Source organism: Macaca thibetana, chromosome 3, assembly GCF_024542745.1.
Source record: "Macaca thibetana thibetana isolate TM-01 chromosome 3, ASM2454274v1, whole genome shotgun sequence".
Taxonomy (NCBI): Eukaryota; Metazoa; Chordata; class Mammalia; order Primates; family Cercopithecidae; genus Macaca; species Macaca thibetana.
Genome location: NC_065580.1, coordinates 101292978 through 101311225, shown reverse-complemented (window position 1 = coordinate 101311225; position 18248 = coordinate 101292978). Strand labels below are relative to the sequence as shown.

The 18248-nt window shown below is 50.8% G+C and overlaps 2 protein-coding genes across 2 annotated transcripts in view; one reads left to right on the top strand and one right to left on the bottom strand.

The window, feature by feature from the left end:
- Nucleotides 1–18248, top strand: part of GGCT (gamma-glutamylcyclotransferase) — a 1150694-nt gene that overhangs the window by 803848 nt on the left and 328598 nt on the right. The gene's annotated exons all lie outside the window — the stretch shown is intronic.
- The window catches only part of MINDY4 (MINDY lysine 48 deubiquitinase 4), a 131906-nt gene that overhangs the window by 42098 nt on the left and 71560 nt on the right, over nucleotides 1–18248 (bottom strand). Inside the window, exons 8-11 of the mRNA XM_050783224.1 lie at nucleotides 14175–14281; nucleotides 11615–11731; nucleotides 10092–10180; nucleotides 392–493 (exon numbers count right to left, since the gene is read on the bottom strand). Coding sequence (XP_050639181.1) covers nucleotides 392–493; nucleotides 10092–10180; nucleotides 11615–11731; nucleotides 14175–14281 — 415 coding nt within the window. The remainder of the gene's footprint in view (nucleotides 1–391; nucleotides 494–10091; nucleotides 10181–11614; nucleotides 11732–14174; nucleotides 14282–18248) is intronic.

Sequence of the window (18248 nt, the reverse complement as noted above, 5' to 3'; positions counted from 1 at the left end):
GAGCAGTACAGTGGGGTCAGGACTGGATCAACCTGAAGGGCTGTTTCCCGAGGCCTCCAGATCAGAGAACGATAGAGAGGAGCTGGCTGCAGGGGTCAGAGGCTTCCTCTGAGGGGTCACCCCAGAGCTCCTCAGGAGGAAACCAGGGCAGACAGACCACGCCTTCCACATGAGAACTGGAGCCCAGAGAGGACATCACAGGGCCGCATGGAAGGACGGGGCTCTCCCTGAGTCTGGGGCTGCCCAGCACATCAGGCTGGCTTGCAGGGCTCCTCCCAGCATGTGGCACAGGGTGGGGACCGGAAGGACCCAAGGACAGGAACACACACAGCCAGCTTGCCAGCAGCTGCCAGCGATGAGCCATGGCAACACAGACCTCGGAACCACTTACAGTGCGACAACGGCTCTCTCTCGGCCCCCTGCCCGCCACACAATATCTGCGAGGGCCAGGGCGAGGCAGTGGGTCCGGTGGGCATCTGAAGGCTGCAGTCCCCTGCGGACAAGAAAAGGAAGGCATTTATGCCCATGTGGACACAAGGCTGAGATGGTGCAGCTCTGCTTAGTGTGGTCAGGTAGCCCCCTCTGCAGATGGCCTGTCCTTTCCCTTGCCTGCAGAGGGGCCACCTGCAGCCCAGGAGCCCCAAGGCAAAGCCCAGGAAAGAGGGGTCTCCACAGGTGAGGGCCAAATGAGGTGCCTTCAAGTGGGAGGCCCCGGGTGGGGCTGGAGAAGGAGGAGGCAGAGGAAAGGGCCTATAGGAGCAAAGGGGTCTCTGCAGGCTTGGTGGGGCCCAGAAGTGTGTAAGAGAAAGGGCTATGAGTTCTGACAGGGACTGGGAGGCCCAGCCAGCAGTGCTCGGGAATGACTGCCATCTCAGGACTCTGCCCTGGCCCTGGCCATGCCCATCTCCAAGCGCCTGGAGTCAACAGCATGTACAGGCGGTGCTCTTCACTCCCAGGGCCAAGGGGACAGCAGCCTCACTTGCTGGACATTTAGACACAGAGTGACAGGACAGATTCAAGGATGAGCTCTGTGTTTTGAGTGGGTACATGGTGGTGCCATCAAGTGAAATAAGGACGATGTGGCTGGGAAGAGGTAGTTGGAGATAGAAGATAATGAGTTGCACTTCAGACTTACTGAGTTTGAGATGCACTCAGATCTTTAGGTAAGGCTGTCAGACATGTAGAAAGCCCAAGAGAGCGGCTGGGGCTGGGCACAGATTTCCCAGAGACAGAATGAAGAAAAGCAAAGACAGTGGCCGAGGGTGGAACCCTGTGGAACTCTAAAATCAGTGGAGGTAGAGGAGGAAGGGTCTGAGGGGCGGAATGAGGAGAGAGTGCCACGACAGTCTTAGGAGCAAATGGACAGGCAGTCAGCTGTATCAAACATGGCAGACACCTCTCTATAATAGAAAAGGTAACTAAGAGGTCCCTGGTGCCTGAACTGAATGAGAGGGAAGGGAAACAGCTGAATATACATATTTCTTTCCATTTCACATTCCCAGGACTCCTTCGAGCTATACTTCTACGCTTCTCTTGGATTCTGCAAATTTTTTAAAAACTCATCTGGAAGCTAGCTGGTCTCTCCCGAACAAACAAAAGGACTTGATGACCCTGCTAAGGCTCAAAGGAATACAGAGGAGGGGGTTCCTGCCTTCAGTCACCAAATAATTCCTGAGCTCCATGCGGAACTGTTGGGGAGGAAGAATACTGAAGTTTGTCCCTCTTTTCCAGGGCAGGAGAAAAGAAACCAGGAGACCAGGACCCAGCCCACCACAGTGGGCAGCATGTGGTCACTGCCCGGTGCCTGGGATATATAGCCAGTGACCTACACCCAGGCTGCTGTGGTCCAATTACTTTAAAAGGTGACAGACCACAGTGGCCCCTCAGTTTCCTCATCCATAAACTGGCAATGACCACTGCACCCCCCTCATGGCTTTACACGAGATGTTTGTAAGGTCCATGGACCAGTGGCTGGCATGTGGTGACTATTGAATCAATGGTGCCTATTACTATTGTCTTTTATGAAAACATCAAGTCCCCACGTGGGCCATGACAAGGAGAAAGTGAATTTCCAACATCTAATATGAAAGTGACACCAAGCCTCTGACACTGGAAATCCTTCAAATCCAATGAGACAAGCAACAAGTACTCAAGCACTTAAGAAAATAAAACAGCGACTGCCTGACACTTCTTTGGCCTCAGGAAGCCCATCATGTTCCTTGGAGGAAATAGTTACCAAGCATTCACCGAACCGGATGCCCCAGCTGCTGGGAGCACTGGCCCAGGTCACGGCTCACTATGAAAACAACCATGAGAAAACATTGCTCTAGGTTTCAGGAGAGCCCACACCAAGGACTAAGGGGACCCTGGAAAGCAGTGCTTATCAGAAAAAGAAGAAAGGACTGGACTCAGAACCCACAAACGTGACTCTATTACCCCCACAGCTCCTGCTTCATGCCCTGCTCTCATACAAATGATGGCCAGTACTGCCAACTGCACATCCTGAATACCTCGTGCCCACCCTCCCGCTGCTGTGTGGCCCAGGCCAGGGTGTTCTGCCCCTTAGCTCAGCTGTTACAGCCAGTGCCCCACCAGCATTTTTGTTCCATCTCGCCCCCCGTCCAGTCGCCATTGCACATATACATGGGGTGGGGGCGGGGGCGTGTCTTCCTACAACACAGGTGTGACCTGTGTTCCCCGACATGGATAGATGTTATACAAAATCATGCCTGGAGTGTACCTATGCTGGAAAAGCTCCCTATCTGGAAGTAAGGAGACCCCCTGGCAAACACTTCTACACTAACTTACTGAACCAAGTAATTCTCAGTTGGAAGCTTCTCAGTGTAGCAACAAATAAGACTTTAAAAGCCAACATTGGCCAGGTGCAGTGGTTCATGTCTGCAATCCCAGCACTCTGGGAAGCCCTGGGTGGGAGGATCGCTTGAGGCCAGTAGTTTGAGAACAGCCTGGGCAACATAGCGAGACTCTGTCTGGAAAAATTAAAAAATCAGCCAGGTGTGGTGGCATGTGCAGTCTCAGCTACTCAGGAGGCTGAGGCAGGAGGATCACTTGAGCCTAGGAGTTGGAGGCTGCAGTGGGCCATGATCACGCCACTGTATTCCAGCCTAGGTGACAGAGTGACACCCTGTCTCTAAAAAAAAAAAACAAAAAAATTAAAAATGCTTGAAAAGCCAACATATATAGAGTATTTATCATGTGCCAGACACTGTTATAAGCTCTTTCCATGTTATTTCATCAAATTGTTAAAGCAATCCTATGAGGGAAGTACTATTATATCCTCTTTTTAAAATGGGAAAATTGAGGCATGGAGACACAGTGATTTACCCAGATCAGATAGTAAGTAAAAACTGGAAAAAAATAAACACTGAGGAAGGAAGGAGAGCTTGGGCAAGTAGAACCAACTGTCCTGGGCACCTGGTTTTAGGAAACAGCCTCCTTTGCCTTTGACCCTGTCTTTTCAGCACCATGTAACACAATCAAGAGATCTTGCTCTGGGGTGGGGCCTGTCCCCTGATCCTACAGGCTCTGCTTACAGCCCCTTTGAACCACCACGTCTCCAAGCATAAGTCCTCATTCTTTTCACTGGTTTCCAGTTAGTAACTCTGCCAGTCTCTCTTTTCCCTGGGCCTTCTCCATCTTTCTCTTTTGAGACACAGTTTTCTAGAAAACTCGGTGGAGTTGGAAAAAGTACAGTGGTCAGACAGGTAAGAGGCTTGGGTTGGATTCCTGGGTCACAGGTTCTGGGGAAACCATTGCACTCCCTGGCCTTTGTTTGCCTGCCCACCTACAAATGCAGGCAGGCACTGGGTCAGATGCCCCCGAAGCATCATTCCAACACTGCCATTCTGTCTTTAACCCAGGAGTTCCCAACCCCCAGGCCACAGACTGGCACTGGTCTGTGGCCTGTTAGGAACCAGGCCGCACAGCAGGAGGTGAGCAGTGGGCGAGCCAGTGAAGCTGCGCTCCACCTGCTGTCAGGTCAGCAGTGGCATCAGACTCTATGGGAGCAGGAACCCTATTGTGAATTGTGCATGCGAGGGATCTAGATTGCACGCCCCTTATGAGAATCTAATGATGAATGTAATGCACTTGAATCATACCGAAACCATCCCACCCCATCTCCAGTCCGTGGAAAAGTTGTCTTCCACAAAACCAGTCCCTGGTGCCAAAAAGGCTGGGGACCGTGGTTTTAGCCCACCTCAGATTAGCCAGGGCTTTATGTGCCTGCGTAAGAACCTGCACCCACAGATGACAACAGGGGAAGGGGGTGCTGCGTCTGAATCGCCCAGGCCTTTACCAGAGAGCTCAGCGCACGCCTTCCCTGGCAGAACACGGGTGACAAGCAGGTCTGCACTTCCTGATCGGTCAGACTCCTTCCAGGAGCTGGCACCTGGCCAGCCTCTTCAACCAAGAGAAGTTTCTTTAAGAGTCGAATTCCTTACAGGTGAAGTGCAGGAAAAAGACATTTATCTAGAGATAGGGGAAATAAATGATCTTGAGGGAATAATACATCCTGCTTTGACCTAAATTACCCAAGTGTTTCAGATGAAAGAGATGTTTCTACCCTAACCTTCTCAAAATAGCCTCACCTGTCCATGTGACGTGCCGTGCCCATGGAGCCATGTACAGAGTCTATAGTGAATTTGGGGGAGCTCCCTGTCTGCTCCCTCTCAGGGTCAAAAGCTGCAACAGAGGGTAGAAAGGCTGGCCTGGGGCTGCAGGACCATGGGCTCTGCTACCAATGTCCACAGAGGCCTTGGGCAAGCTCCCCTCCTTCTCTGGGCCTCCAATTCCCCAATTTCAGAGGCGAAGTGGAAGTGAGAGGAGGACTTGCTGGATTCCCCGACTCTCAGATCTGCACCCGCCTCTGAGGGCTGCTCCTGGCCTGTGGCTCTCTCCAGGCCTTCAGGGGCATCAAGAGCTCTTCATCTCTTTCTGTGAGCCGAGCCGGCACAGCATCTTCTCAAGTGGAAAAACACTGAGTCCTGCCGCCCAGCTCTGTCCTTCCCGAATGAGGAGAGGCCGGCTGCTGGCCTGATGGAATGGGTCTTAATGAAGCCAGACAGTTCTGCAGAAAAAACACCACTGCTGCCAAGATGCCTTTATTTCAGCGTGACTTCCCTGGAGAGTGTGATCCCATCCTCCATCTGCTTTCACAGAACCATTTCCCCATCAGTGGTGGTGGGCAGCATCTGAGGTGGGGGCCTCCAGGGCCAAGGCAGACCCCACACACAGGCAGGAAAGTGCAGGGGCTGCCTCTTGGCCCTCAGGGCCTGAGCTCCCCAGGGCCCCAGAGCAGACGGCAGCTGATGGCAGGTCATTGTGGTGTTCCTGAAGAGAACAGAGGGGCCTGCCTTTTTTTTTTTTTTTAAGCTGCATCATGTCTGAAATCCTAGAATTTCAGGGTCAAAAGGGAGTGCTGAAGCCTCACACCCAACCATGCACACATGGCTTTTGGAGGAACATCAATAAGGCAATCAATCAGTGTGAAAACTATGTAAGTCAATGAAACCGAGGAGCTGAGGACTGAGACAGGTTCCTGCCCACATGACCCGTGTTTCCCCTTTGCTCGCGTGGGGCAGGGGCTCTGTAGGTGTTTGCTATGCTGCTCTCTGTACTCTCCTGTGTTTATCTTTTCTAACTTAAAGCCAAAGGGGAGGTTCCATCGTGAAGCCGTTCATGAACAGATCCACCCCTTGGCCCCTAGGAGTCTGGATGGGTGTCCAGCGATGGAAGTCTAAAACTCAGAGCCCTCAGCCTCCCTCCTTGTCTCCCTGGGCCCCCACTGCTCCATGCCTCTTGCAGGGCACAGCAGCACAGTGTGACATAGGGGCACCAGGTACCAGTCTTGGTTCTGCCAAGGATGCCAGATGTGACCCTGAACAACCATCTTTCCCTCTCTGGGCCTCAGTTTCCCCATCTGTACCATGGCAGGCTGAGTTCGACGGCCCTACTCACTTGTAGAGAGAGCCCTTGAAGATTTACAAAGGACTTTGCATTTCCTTATTAAGTCCAATTTAGTCAGGCCAGAGAGGACTATTCCTACTTCACAGAGAAAGTGATGCTCCGTTTCCACACAACCATCATCCAGGTCCTGACCCAGTCTGGTACTCTCTTCAGCACACTTCCCCTCTCCCAGGGTGGCTGAGGGGCACAGAGCCATGCATTCCCCCTCCCAGCCTGGGCACCAACATCTACAGGCTAGACACCCACCCACTTGGCAAGGACGACCTTCTGCAGCCTCTGACCTGCAGGGCCTTGGCAAAGCAGTGACATGGACTCCACCTCCCTTCTCTTCTCCAGGCCCCAGACAGCCGGCCCTCACTCCCTGGTCTTCCTGGTCTTCACCTGACAGAAGCCCTAACCTGTCCTCAGGAGGGTTCTTCCTCCCCAACCCCTATCTATCTACCTGCGACCCGAGGCAGGACCAGGGCAGTAGAGTGGGAGGAGACTGGGGTGGGAAGGCTGGGGAGGGCATCTGGTGCCTGCTGCCTGGGCCCACCACCAGGAGGAGGCGAGTCCTTGCTGGGGTCAGGGGAGAGGGTCTCTGGGCCTCCCCAGCTTGTCTCCCTGCGACACTTCTGCCTGAGTCCCCTGAGGCTTTTTCAGCAAGCTCCATAACTGAGCCAGGTTTTCCACTCCTCCCTCCCAGTTGAGTCTGAAGGATGTCCCCTGAGGCCTGCCAGGAGGCCTGTGGGAGCAGGAAGTCAGACCACTTCACTCATCCTACACAGCACAGCACCTCTGTGATGGGGCAGCAGCCGGTAGGGATGGGCTACAAGCAGCACCCAGCCCAGGGGGTGGGCTACAAGCAGCACCCAGAGTTTCAGGGCTCCAAACAAAGGCAAGGTCACTCTCCCACACCATTAATCCTTCCAGGCTCACTGGAGAAGGTGGCCCTGGCCAGCAGGCTGTGCTCTCCTAGCTGCATGGCACAGCCCTCCTCTGGTCCAGCCAGGCAGGCCACCCCATAGGGTCCGGCTCCTTGGCACCTGGCACACCCCCACACATGACAATCCCCAACAGGCCAGCAGTTCCTTCTTCCCTCCTCCTCTGCCCACCCCCACTGGCCCCAGGACCCACTGGGCTGCACCATCCTTGGCCTGCAGCTAGGAGGTGCCTGCCTGGCCAGCAGTGACAGGTAGAAAACCTCACTCCTCCAGCTAAGCAGTTTTCTTTCTACCCAGAGTCCCCCTGGGATTCCAACCTGGATGGCTTTTGCCTTCTAAGGCCTGGCTTCCCTCCCTGATATGGAAAGCAAAGCTCGGCCCGCACTGATGTGGTCTGGGGGATACAGAAGCTCTCACATCCCCTTAGTGGGGTGGGGGTACGGCAACAAAAAACCAAGTTGGCCTTGTGCCCTGGGCAGTCGGCTCTTCCTGGAACATACTTAAATGCCTTGTCCTGACGGCTGGGAAACCATCTGCAAGTTCCCCCAGAAGCCCACGTTGAAGTTCAAAAGCAACTCTGAAGGAGCACTGGGCCGAAATGAGTTGAGAGACAATCTGCTGCAAGGGCCAAGGCTTGATCCAAGCAGCTGGCGGCACCCAAGCCCCCTCTGGCAGCCTGGTGCTGACCTGCCACTACCCCAGGTCCCACCCTCCTCCTGCAAATGCTGCCCTAACCATCCCCAGTGACTTCCCCACTCCTCTCCCTGCCCACAGGCTTTGCACATCTTGTTCTCTTTACTGGAATACCAATCCGCCTCCCCTCCCTGTTTGGATAACTCATTCATTTGTCCATGTGTTTACTCAACAAAAATTCTGAGGGCCTCTTCTGTGGAGCAGGCACAGGGTTGGATGCCAGCGGCCTGGCTGTGAACCAGCTCAGGAAGGTCCCTGTTCTCATGGGGCTTGTGTTCTGGAGTGGAGTGGGCAGTAGTAGCTGGCAGCAGATGTGGACAGGCAACCACATCGATGAGCAAGAGCACCAACTGGCAGTGCATTTATTAGAGGCAGGACCTGGGTTTATCTTAATGGGGGAGGTCCGAGGAGGCCTCCACAAAGATGTGGCCCATGTGCAATGAGAGAAGCCAGCAGGCGCAGAGCCTGAGCACAGAGCCTGAGGGCCCAGGAAAGAGTTTGAGAATATTTGCTGTGAAGGGGAAAAAAATTTGAGGGGAAATAAGAGTGTGCAAGGATGCATATGAAGGGGAATCAGGGGTTCTGTCCATCCTTCATATCTCCGTAAGATGAAAATGTCAGTCCACCAGGGAGCCTGCCCTGAGCCACTTCATGTCCAGGTGAACTCTTAGCATGTCCCCTGTAACCACCTGTTCTTGTCTGGCTCTCCTGTTCAATTGTAGGTGCCATGAGGGCACCTGTATGTGTCTTGTTCAGTCCCGTATCCCTGCTAAGGACCTGGTAAGTACACTCTGCATATTTTTTTCAGTGCAAGGAAGGAAGGAAGGGAGGTAGGTAGGTGGGTGCATATGTGCTCAGTATCCCTGTACCCTCTGAGGGCAGCCAGGGGTTCTCACTTAGCAAAGTTCTACCCAGTCAGGAGCATTCCTGAGCATACAGGACTGTGTTAAGTCCACCAGGGAGAGCTGATGGCAGGGTCTCTGCCCATGACATTCAAACCTCTCAGCCCTTTGTGGGGCTGAACTTCCAGAGCAGGCAGTGGGGCATGATCCTGTACAGACAAGAGCCACGAAGGATAGACCTGAGAGCAAAGGGGAGGGGAAGCAGAGAGAAGAACAAGGACAGGTGAGATCTTGCCACGGAAGTGTTACATTGTTGTGCTTCTGATTAGCATCTTCAGTTGGAAAGGAAATGCCTTGATTATTACTGTGCAAAACCACTGGAAAAATTGATGCCAAGCATGAAGAGCCACCTTCACTTGAACCCTATCTAAGGCAAAATCATCCATGCTGGTGAAATGTGTTTCACTGGAGTACCAAGCTTGGCTGGATGGCTCTCCCAGTGAACAGAGTCTTTCCCAGGAAGGCATGGGCAATGGGCCTTGTTGTCCAGGTAACACCCAGGCTTTTCAAAAAAAGATTCTCAAATGCTTATTTCAAAGAACAAGTACCTTTCAATAAAGTTCAAGAACTGGCAAGATTAAGTATGGTTTTAAAATCCATTTAATGATTAATGTAACTTCAGGAGAATAGGGGTGTCTGCTGGGTACCAGAGGATTCTTCTGGAGTACTAGAAACATTTTCTCTTAATCTAGGCAGTGTGTTCAGGGGTGTGTGATTTTGTGATAATTCATTGAGCAGAACGCACATAATATAACTACTTTGTATATGTTATATTTTAACTAAAATTTTTTTTTTTAAAAAGGCCAATTGCCAGAAGTTCTGTAGCTCCGAGGGTGACTCGGTACAAGCTGGTCACCAAGCCTGCAGGGAGGGAAAGAGAGGCAGGCCGCCTCCTCAAGGAGGCCTCGCCTTCAGCTCCACCAGTGCTCTGCCAATCCTTTCATCTTGGCACCAACGACGGTATGAGATAGGGGTTTTCTATCTGCCTCTCAACCTCATGGAGCATTTCTGGAGAGGACAGAGCTCATCTAAATCTCCCCTGTATCATTTGTGCCTGCACAGAGATGTTCCAGGAATGCGTGCTGAGTGAATGAGAATGAGCTGCTCATGTGCAAACACTTAATGTGTGAAATGAAAACTGAACGGCTGCAGGGAGTGGAAGCGATGAGTCTGTGGGGCGGCCTGGAATGTGTGGTTATGAATGTTGGCAGAGGGGAGATAGCGTGGGGAGGGAGGGGAGGCCTGGACTCAGTCAAAAGGTCAGCAGGTCGACCTGGTGGGTGGAAGGGATTCGGGCAGCTTTGCCGTCTGAAGAGAGGAAATTGGTTTCAATGTCGTTCCTGCAGCCCCTTCCCAGGTGGAGCACCACTGAGAACCCTCCTCGCTTTTAGAAACAAACGCGCACAAGTCTCCTTAACACTGGTCTGTGCAGGCGTTGTCAGCTAGCTACCATTAACCTCTCCTTCCTTGACCTGCAGAAGACAGGAAATATCAGGGAACACACACGCTTCCTTGCTTGTTTTTTCTGGACACTCTAGAGAAGACTTGGGAAAATAAGATATTGCCAGAATGATCACTGACTTACCGAGCACAGTCAGCTTTGCTATCTCCTTCAAACAGGAGCTTCTGTAGGACACAGCCTTGGACAGCTGCCAGGACTCCGCAAGGACCACCCTGCAAAGAATGAGACCATTGCTGCCAGTGAGAACTGGCCTGGGGCAGAGTTTTTGGTTTCACCCAAACTCACCCCAGAACCCAAGTGATAGAGTAAAGGGGCCCTGCCTTCTGCAACAGAAGGGCCTCTGATGTGGGAACTGCTTCTACAACACATTAACCTTGGGTCACAGAGAGGGAGTGACAAGGCCCTGCGTCCACTCCTAGAGGAAGGGGCCAGGTGGCAGTGTGTCATGGGAGGAAAGTGACTCTTCATAACCAGTCAGCTGTGAAGCCAGCGACATCACCATAGGTGCTCCATCATCTAGGGAAACGTTTCTGTGTCTACAGGTTGAGAGTGTTAATTGTCTACCCAGCCTTCAAGACCCATCCTAAAGGCCTCCTCCTCCAAGAAGCCTTTCCTGACCATCTTGGCTGGCAGCGAGCCCCTTCAGCAGTCTATGGTTATGTGAGCTCTGCGCTCTCTTCTGCCCCCCTTGTGGCCTGCTTCGGCACCACATTAGCTGTATCTTTGTCCTTTCCCACCCTGTAGTGCAGAGGCTCCTTGAGGAGCTCATCTCTGTAGGCATCATGGGGCTTAGCACAGGATCTGACTCCTGGGACACATTGGCAAAAGCTGGTGGGACTGAACAACACAAACAGACCTCATCTGGATTTAAGGATTGTCTGAACGGTAGGCTCATGAAGACCAGCTGAGTTTGGCCACAAGAGGGAGGGACAGAAGCTAGTGGTCCTGAGGCTCGACCTCAGGCAGTGTGGGGCAGGGGAGGTTCCTGGGGCTTAAGAAACTGAACCGGACCAAGCTGCTCTGCTCATCTGCTGATTCTTGATCCTGGGTTTAGCTTATTTTCTGCCCATGAGTCTAATGTGGGAACTGGATATAAGCCATGTTCTAGGCCTGCAACCATCGGCCTCCGCTGGCCCAGCTTCTATTACACCCTTCTCTTCAAGCACTTGCTCCGCACACTTGATCCCTCTGCCTTTTCCTGCAGCCCCCAGACTTTCATACCGCCTCCCCTTCATTCATACTGCCACCTGCCTGGAGTGCCATTTCTCCAGCTCTATCTGCAAAATCCTGTGAATCTCTCAATGATCAGCATAAGAAGGCCCCATCCAGCAGCCCCAAGCAGACTTAAGGCCTCCTACTGCTCTCTCCTGCTGAGGATCGCAGCACCTGCACCGCTCACAACAAGTGCTCCTTAAATCCATGTTCAATTTGAACATCTCCAAAGCAGAGGGTCTTGTTCCCCAGCTCTCGCTCCACCAGCCACATCTGAAGTGCCTGCACCAAGTGACAACTCAGCACATGTGGGGCTGGCTGGCCCAGAACAGCCCAGCTAATGTTCACAGGATTAACCAAAACTGGGAGGTACACCCGCCCCTATGCATGATGGCCCAGCAGAAAGGTCCCAAGGAAACCTAGGAGCAACCTGCCTTGTTCTGCACAATGCCGTATTTTAATGAGGCTGTGTTACTAAAGGAAAAACTCTGAAGTTTCCATTCTTCATTGAAACAGCAAAAGCTGGAACCAAACAGAAGGGTCTTTATTTCCTATAAAAAGAAGAGAGAGTTTTACTGGTTGTTTTAAAAGCAAACAACAATACAATGTTCAGTGGGCATATTCCTGCAGAAGCTGTTCTTGAATTCTAGCAGAGAAGTCCATTTTCTAGCATGGTTCATCTCTTTTCTTTTTAGTTTTCAAGCTCATTCTTCCTACATTTGAGGAAAAAGAAACTCAATCCTGAGGGTCTTTCCTCTGGAACATCTTTAAACCAAGCCGGCCTGTGCTGACATGGGCCAAAATCTTTGTAAGCTCCTTACAGGGGCCTTGAGAAAGAGAATTTTAGATTTGCAAGGGATCTTGGAGGTCCTCTGACCCTCCACAGGCAAGACTAGGGGTTTTCAAACTCGACCTCACATTAGAACCATGTAGGATAGGAAGTTCCTAAAAACAATCTTGATGTTCAGAAAACACACCACTCAATTAAACTCCAGTTGCTGAGGGTGAGACTCTAGTATCAGTAGTTTTAAGATTCCCTCAGGTGATTCCACAGTGCACCAGGTTTGAGAGCTGGTGCTCTAGTGCAGGGTTAGTAAACTGTGACCCACAGGTCAAATCTGCCCACACCACCTGTTTGTAAATAATGGTCTACTGGCACACAGCAAAGCCCATTTGTTTCCATACCATCTGTGGCTGCGTTCATACCACGATGGCAAAGTTGAGTAGGTGCAGCAGAGATCACAGGGCCAGCAAAGCCAAAAATACACTATTGAGCCCTTTACAGAAAATGCCTGCCAACTCCTGGTCCAGTACAACTCTCTACCATGCGTAAGAACCTCCTCTGTGATGCCGCCCATGAGTGGTCCCCCATGAACTCTGCTTGAACCACCCCAACCCCCCAGTGAAGTGGTTCCCACCACCTCTCAAGGTAGCCCTTCAACTTTTTCACAGCTGTCTTCTCCAGACTTCTGGCTGATAATGAGTTCACTGTTCATTTCCCATTAACCCACACAACACCCTCCAGAGCCCCCAAAATGGTCAATCCTTTCCCCATGGACAGGCCCTCAGACGAGAAAGGCAGCGTGTCCCTGCCCACTCCCCTCATGATGGGCCCACCCTCTCTCTGCCATGGTTTTACATCTGAGGGGGTCTCTGAAGCCTTGAGTGAGTCCCAAGGCCAGCAGGTGGATTCTACAGCCACTTCCCTGCACCCCCTGTCTGGGTCAGACCTTTCCTTATTTTTCACCAGAATCAGCTCTTTTTTTTCCTTTTCATTAAATATAAGGAAAAATCTCTTTCACAGAATCATTTGTCTACATGTCATCAAATGTGGGCTGGTGGCACACAGGAGAAAGGATGTGTGGATTTATCTGTCGGGGCTCAGAATGACAGCTCCCGCTAGGCACAGTGTGGTCAACAAAGCCTGGGAACCTGGACTCTGCTTTCCACAGAGGCCACATGCCCTGGGTCCTCCTGTTCTCTCTGCAGGCCTCACTTTTTCCAGTTGCTTTTGGAAATGCTACTGCTGGGTAGTCTTTAGGAGCCTAAGGGGCCTGCCCCAAGCGTAAGTGCCCTCTGCAAAGACTCATCGTCCCATGAATGTGGTGACAAATGACAAGGCATCTCCTCCCAGGTTTGGGGCCACTTAAGTGTATCTGACCCTCTGTAGCTTCAAAAGAGAGAATGGAAGGAGAAGGGGGAGATATGAGAGAGAAGGGGAGAGGGGAGGAGAAGGGAAGGAAACGAAAGGACAAAACCTCTAGAAAAATATTTTGCTCTTTGATTTGTATGCTGAGTAAATATGTAGTAAGCAGGAAGAAAAGGAGGTCAGCTGTGTCGCTAGGAGTTTTATTTTTCCCTCCTGGATCTTGGTGAAAGGCCAGAAGAGGACAGCGGGAATGACATTCCATCCTGCAGGAGCCTCTGGCCATGGGAGTAGTGAGGCCACCCTGTAGCCGAGGATGGTGAGCAACCCCAGACACCCCTGCAGAGGAGACTGCTGTGGCCAGGAACCCTCTCCGGGTCCCCTGTGACCATAGGGCCCTTTAAGTGGCCATGGAAGTGCACCTGGACAGTGCTGAAGAATTGTTAACACCTCCCTGTCCTTCCCTCACTGCAACCTGGCCAGGGCTTAGGAGACCAGTACAGGAACAGCGCTGCTCTAATGGGGACAACTGGATCATTCCCATTACACTGTAACGGTACTCACAGGGACATGATAAAGCAGCTCTATTCCCACAGTGTTTGGAGGGAACTCCTCCCTCACCTTTTATCTTGGAGAGGGAACGAGAGCTGCCAGGACTAGACTGCAGTTTTCCTGACTCTCGGTTTTCTTCTACATCACACATTTTCTTCTACATCACACCCAAATTTCCATTTCAACAATGACCAAGAGATTACAATGAGCTGGATTGGGGCAGAAACACCAAAATCACACCATCCATATCCATTCAAATCAAGATGCATTTAACCCGGGAGTCTCATTACACTTACCTTTGCTACTGAGAGGTCGATTGGCTTTGATGCTGTCTGCAGCTTAAGCACTGATGGGACTGGGGACAGAATGACCTCTTCCCTTATCAACTCATCCTCCACATCCTCTGAAAGAAAACCATGGCCATGTGAGCCACTTGTTATGACTCACAGAGAACAGAACATGAAGTCACAGAACACCACAGACATTGCTAAGTTTGCAGAAGGTTTGAGTGAAAGGAGAGTTCCTCCCCAGTTCATTCACCTCAGCTCTGTTTTGGGGTTCCCAGACTCTCAGTGGAAGGGAAGCAACCAGATCAAGAGAGTCCATGCTCCTTGTCACAACCCTGTTCTGTTCATACCACGAGGATGTTGCCAAGTGAGACTTAGCTACTGGTCCACTAGAAAGTTCCACACATGGACATACAGTGAAACAAGTGCCCGGGGCCTAAGCCATGGAACCAGGACCAGGAAAGCCTAGCTCAGACATATTTCTTAAAAAAGGTGGGCATGACTCGAAAGATCATTCCCCTGAGGACAAAGGTGAAGAGGACAGGACTAGGAAAGAAAATGGAACCATTGCTGATAAAATAACTATTGCAGATGATCACTATTGTAACTTGCATTTATTGACTGCTTGAATTTGATCACCTTCCTCCACAACAGCCTTATGAGAAAGTAATTATTATTAACCCCACTTATAGATGAGGAAACTGAGGCTTAGAGGAGTTAAGTAACTGGCCCCAAGTCAATCAAATGGAGAGTGGCAGAGAGAGTGACTCCTAGTCACTCTGCCATCCCACTGCCCTGGACCTCCAGCAGGGAGGACATTAAGCCATATTCCAGATATTGTCATCTCATAGTGGGGCAATTGAGGCCTGGAGAGGGTCCCACCTGGGTCTCTGGTAGCACCAGCTGTGACTTCCCAGTTAGCTAAGGTCCCCTTGTCATTACACCTGCTGCCACTGCATTCACCAGAACACAGTGACAAAGGACCCAGGGAGAAACAATGCCAAGGCAACGGTGCTGGCAAGGCTGAGCTGAGTGAACTCCAGAGGGTAGCTGAGGGCTTGGCTCTGTGAACCCAGCTCCCTAGAGGGGCCTGCCAAAGGGGGCCTGTGTGGGCGGGGGTGGTATCAAAGGCCACCACTCCCAGGACACACAGCTTATATCTTATGCTGCAGCCTCCCTTCTCCCCAGGGAGAACCAGCCACAGCACAAGGAGAACTCCTAGAGACTCAGGTCACTGAACAAGCCGATAGATTCTACTGTTGGGCTGGGAAAAAAAGTCTGGAATTTAAATATGAATCTGAATTTAGATGAGAATGCTTCTGATATGGTTTGGCTCTGTGTCCCCAACCAAGTTTCATCTTGTAACTCCCATAATTCCCATGTGTTGTGGGAGAGACCCAGTGGGAGATAACTGAATCATGGAAGTGGGTCTTTCCTGCGCTGTTCTCGTGACAGTGAATAAGTCTCATGACACCTGATGGCTTTAAAAAACAGAAGTTTGCCTGCACAAGCTCTCTCTTTGCCTGCCGCCATCCACATAAGATGTGACTTGCTCCTCCCTGCCTTCTGCCATGATTGTGAGGCCTCCCCAGCCACGTGGAACTGTAAGTCCAATAAACTTCTTTCTTTTGTAAATTGCCGAGTCTCAGGAATATCTTTATCAGCAGCATGAAAACAGACTAATACAGTAAATTGGTACCAGTAAAGGGGGTCGCTGCTGAAAAGATACCCAGAAATGTGGAAGTGACTTTGAAACTGAGTAACAGTTGGAGGGCTCAGAAGAAGACAGGAAAATGTGGGAAAGTTTGGAACTTCCTAGAGACATGTTGAATGGCTTTGACAAAAATGCTGATAGTAGTATGAACAATAAGGTCTCAGATGGAGATAAGGAACTTGTTGGGAATTGGAGCAAAGGTGACTGTTGTTATGTTCTGGCAAAGATATTGGCAGCATTTTGCCTCTGCCCTAGAGATTTGCGGAACTTTAAACTTCAGAGAGATGATTTAGGGTATCTGGTGGAAGAAATTTCTAAGCAGCAAAGCATTCAAGAGGTGACTTGGGTGCTGTTAAAGGCATTCAGTTTTATAAGGGAAGCAGAGCATAAAAGCTTGGAAAACTTGCAACAGAAAAGAAATTTAATAGAAAAGAAAATCCCATTTTCTGAGGAGAAATTCAAGCTGGCTGCAGAAATTTGCATAAGTAGCCAGAAGCCAAATGTTAATCCCCAAGACAATGTGGAAGATGTCTCCAGGGCATGTCAGAGGTCTTCATGGCAGGCCCTCCCATCACAGATCCAGAGGCCTAGGAGGTAAAAATGGCTTCATGGACTGGGCCCAGGGTCCCTGTGCTTTGTACAGCCTAAGGACTTTGTGCCCTATGTCCCAGCCACTCTAGTGATAACTAAAAGGGGCCAATGTACAGCTCAGGCTGTGGCTTCAAAGGGTGCAAGGCCCAACCTTTGGCAGCTACCATGTGGTGTTGAGCCTGCAGGTGCACAGAAGTCAAGAGTTGAGGTTTGGGAAACTCTGCCTAGATTTCAGAGGATGTATGGAAACACCTGGATGTCCAGGCAGAAGTTTGCTACAGGGGTGGGGCCCTCATGGAGAACCTCTGCTAGGGCAGTGCAGAAAGGAAATGTGGGGGTGGAGGCCCCACAAAGAATCCCTACAGGGCACCACCTAGTGGAGCTGTGAGAAGAGGGCTACTGCCCTCCAAACCCCAGAATGGTAGATTCACCAACAGCTTGCACCATGTGCCTGGAAAAGCCACAGACACTCAACACTAGCCCATGAAAACAACTGGGAGGGAGGCTGTACCCTGAAAAGTGACAGGGGCAGAGCTGCCCAAGACCATGGGAACCCAACTCTTGCATCAGCATGACCCAGATGTGAGACATGGAGTCAAAGGAGATCACTTTGGAGCTTTAAGATTTGATGGCCCTGCTGGATTTTGGACTTGCATAGGGCCTGTGGCCCATTTGTTTTGGCCAATTTCTCCCATTTGGAACAGGTGCATATACCCAGTGCCTGTACCCCCACTCTATCTAGGAAGTAACTAACTTGCTTTTGATTTTAAGTTCGTGGGTAGAGAAAGTAAGAAACCAAATGAGATATATAACACAATGCTATCTATGTCAAGTAAAAATGATGCACACAAAACATTATAGATTTTGCAAGAACATACACACGAAAAAGATACAGATTAAGCATAAGAGAATGGTTGCATATGGGAAAGGAAAGTAATAAGAGTATAAGGGGTAGGGCTAAAGATAAATAAGGAAAGAAAGTTAGGAGGGAGAAAGGGAAGGAAAACGGGAAATGTAAAAGGAGGGAAAGGGGGCCAGGCGCAGTGGCTCACGCCTGTAATCCCAACACTTTGGGAGGCTGAGATGGATGGATCACCTGAGGTCAGGAGTTCAAGAGCAGCCTGGCCAACATGGCAAAACTCCATCTCTACAAAAAATACAAAAATTAGCCAGGCATGGTGGCATGGGCCTGTAGTCCCAGCTACTCAGGAGGCTGAGGCAGGAGAATCACTTGAACCTGGGAAGCAGAGGGCAGAGGGTGCAGTAAGGTAAGATTACACCACTGCACTCCAGCTTGGGCAACAGAGCAAGACTCCATCTAAAAAATAAAATAAAATAAAATAAGGGGAGGAAGGAAGAAAGGGAAGAAGACTGATAGGCAGGCTTTGCAAAGACCAACACTGAGAATGTTCTCTGGAGGAAAAGAGATGTGTGATTAATTCCACCTTAGACATCTGAGGCCCCAAACAAAGGGGCAGGATAACCTGAGTGATTCCAGATTACTGGAGGACTGTCCCTGAAGGGTTTCTTGCAATGCCTTGAGCCAGATTGTTTCCTGGAGGCACAAAGTGATAGTATTTAAGACGATTTAGAGGTTTCTATTTAATCCGAGGTTGTCAGGGAGGGAAGCCAGGCCTGAAACATGCTCTGCCTAGGTCCCATGAAGAAAATCTGCGAATGAAGGCTGGGGGCCCAGGAAAAGCAGACCCTGATGGAGCATAGGCCAGAGTGAGCCCCTTGGAAAAGGCAAACTCCTTTGGCTTCTACAGGGAGAAACT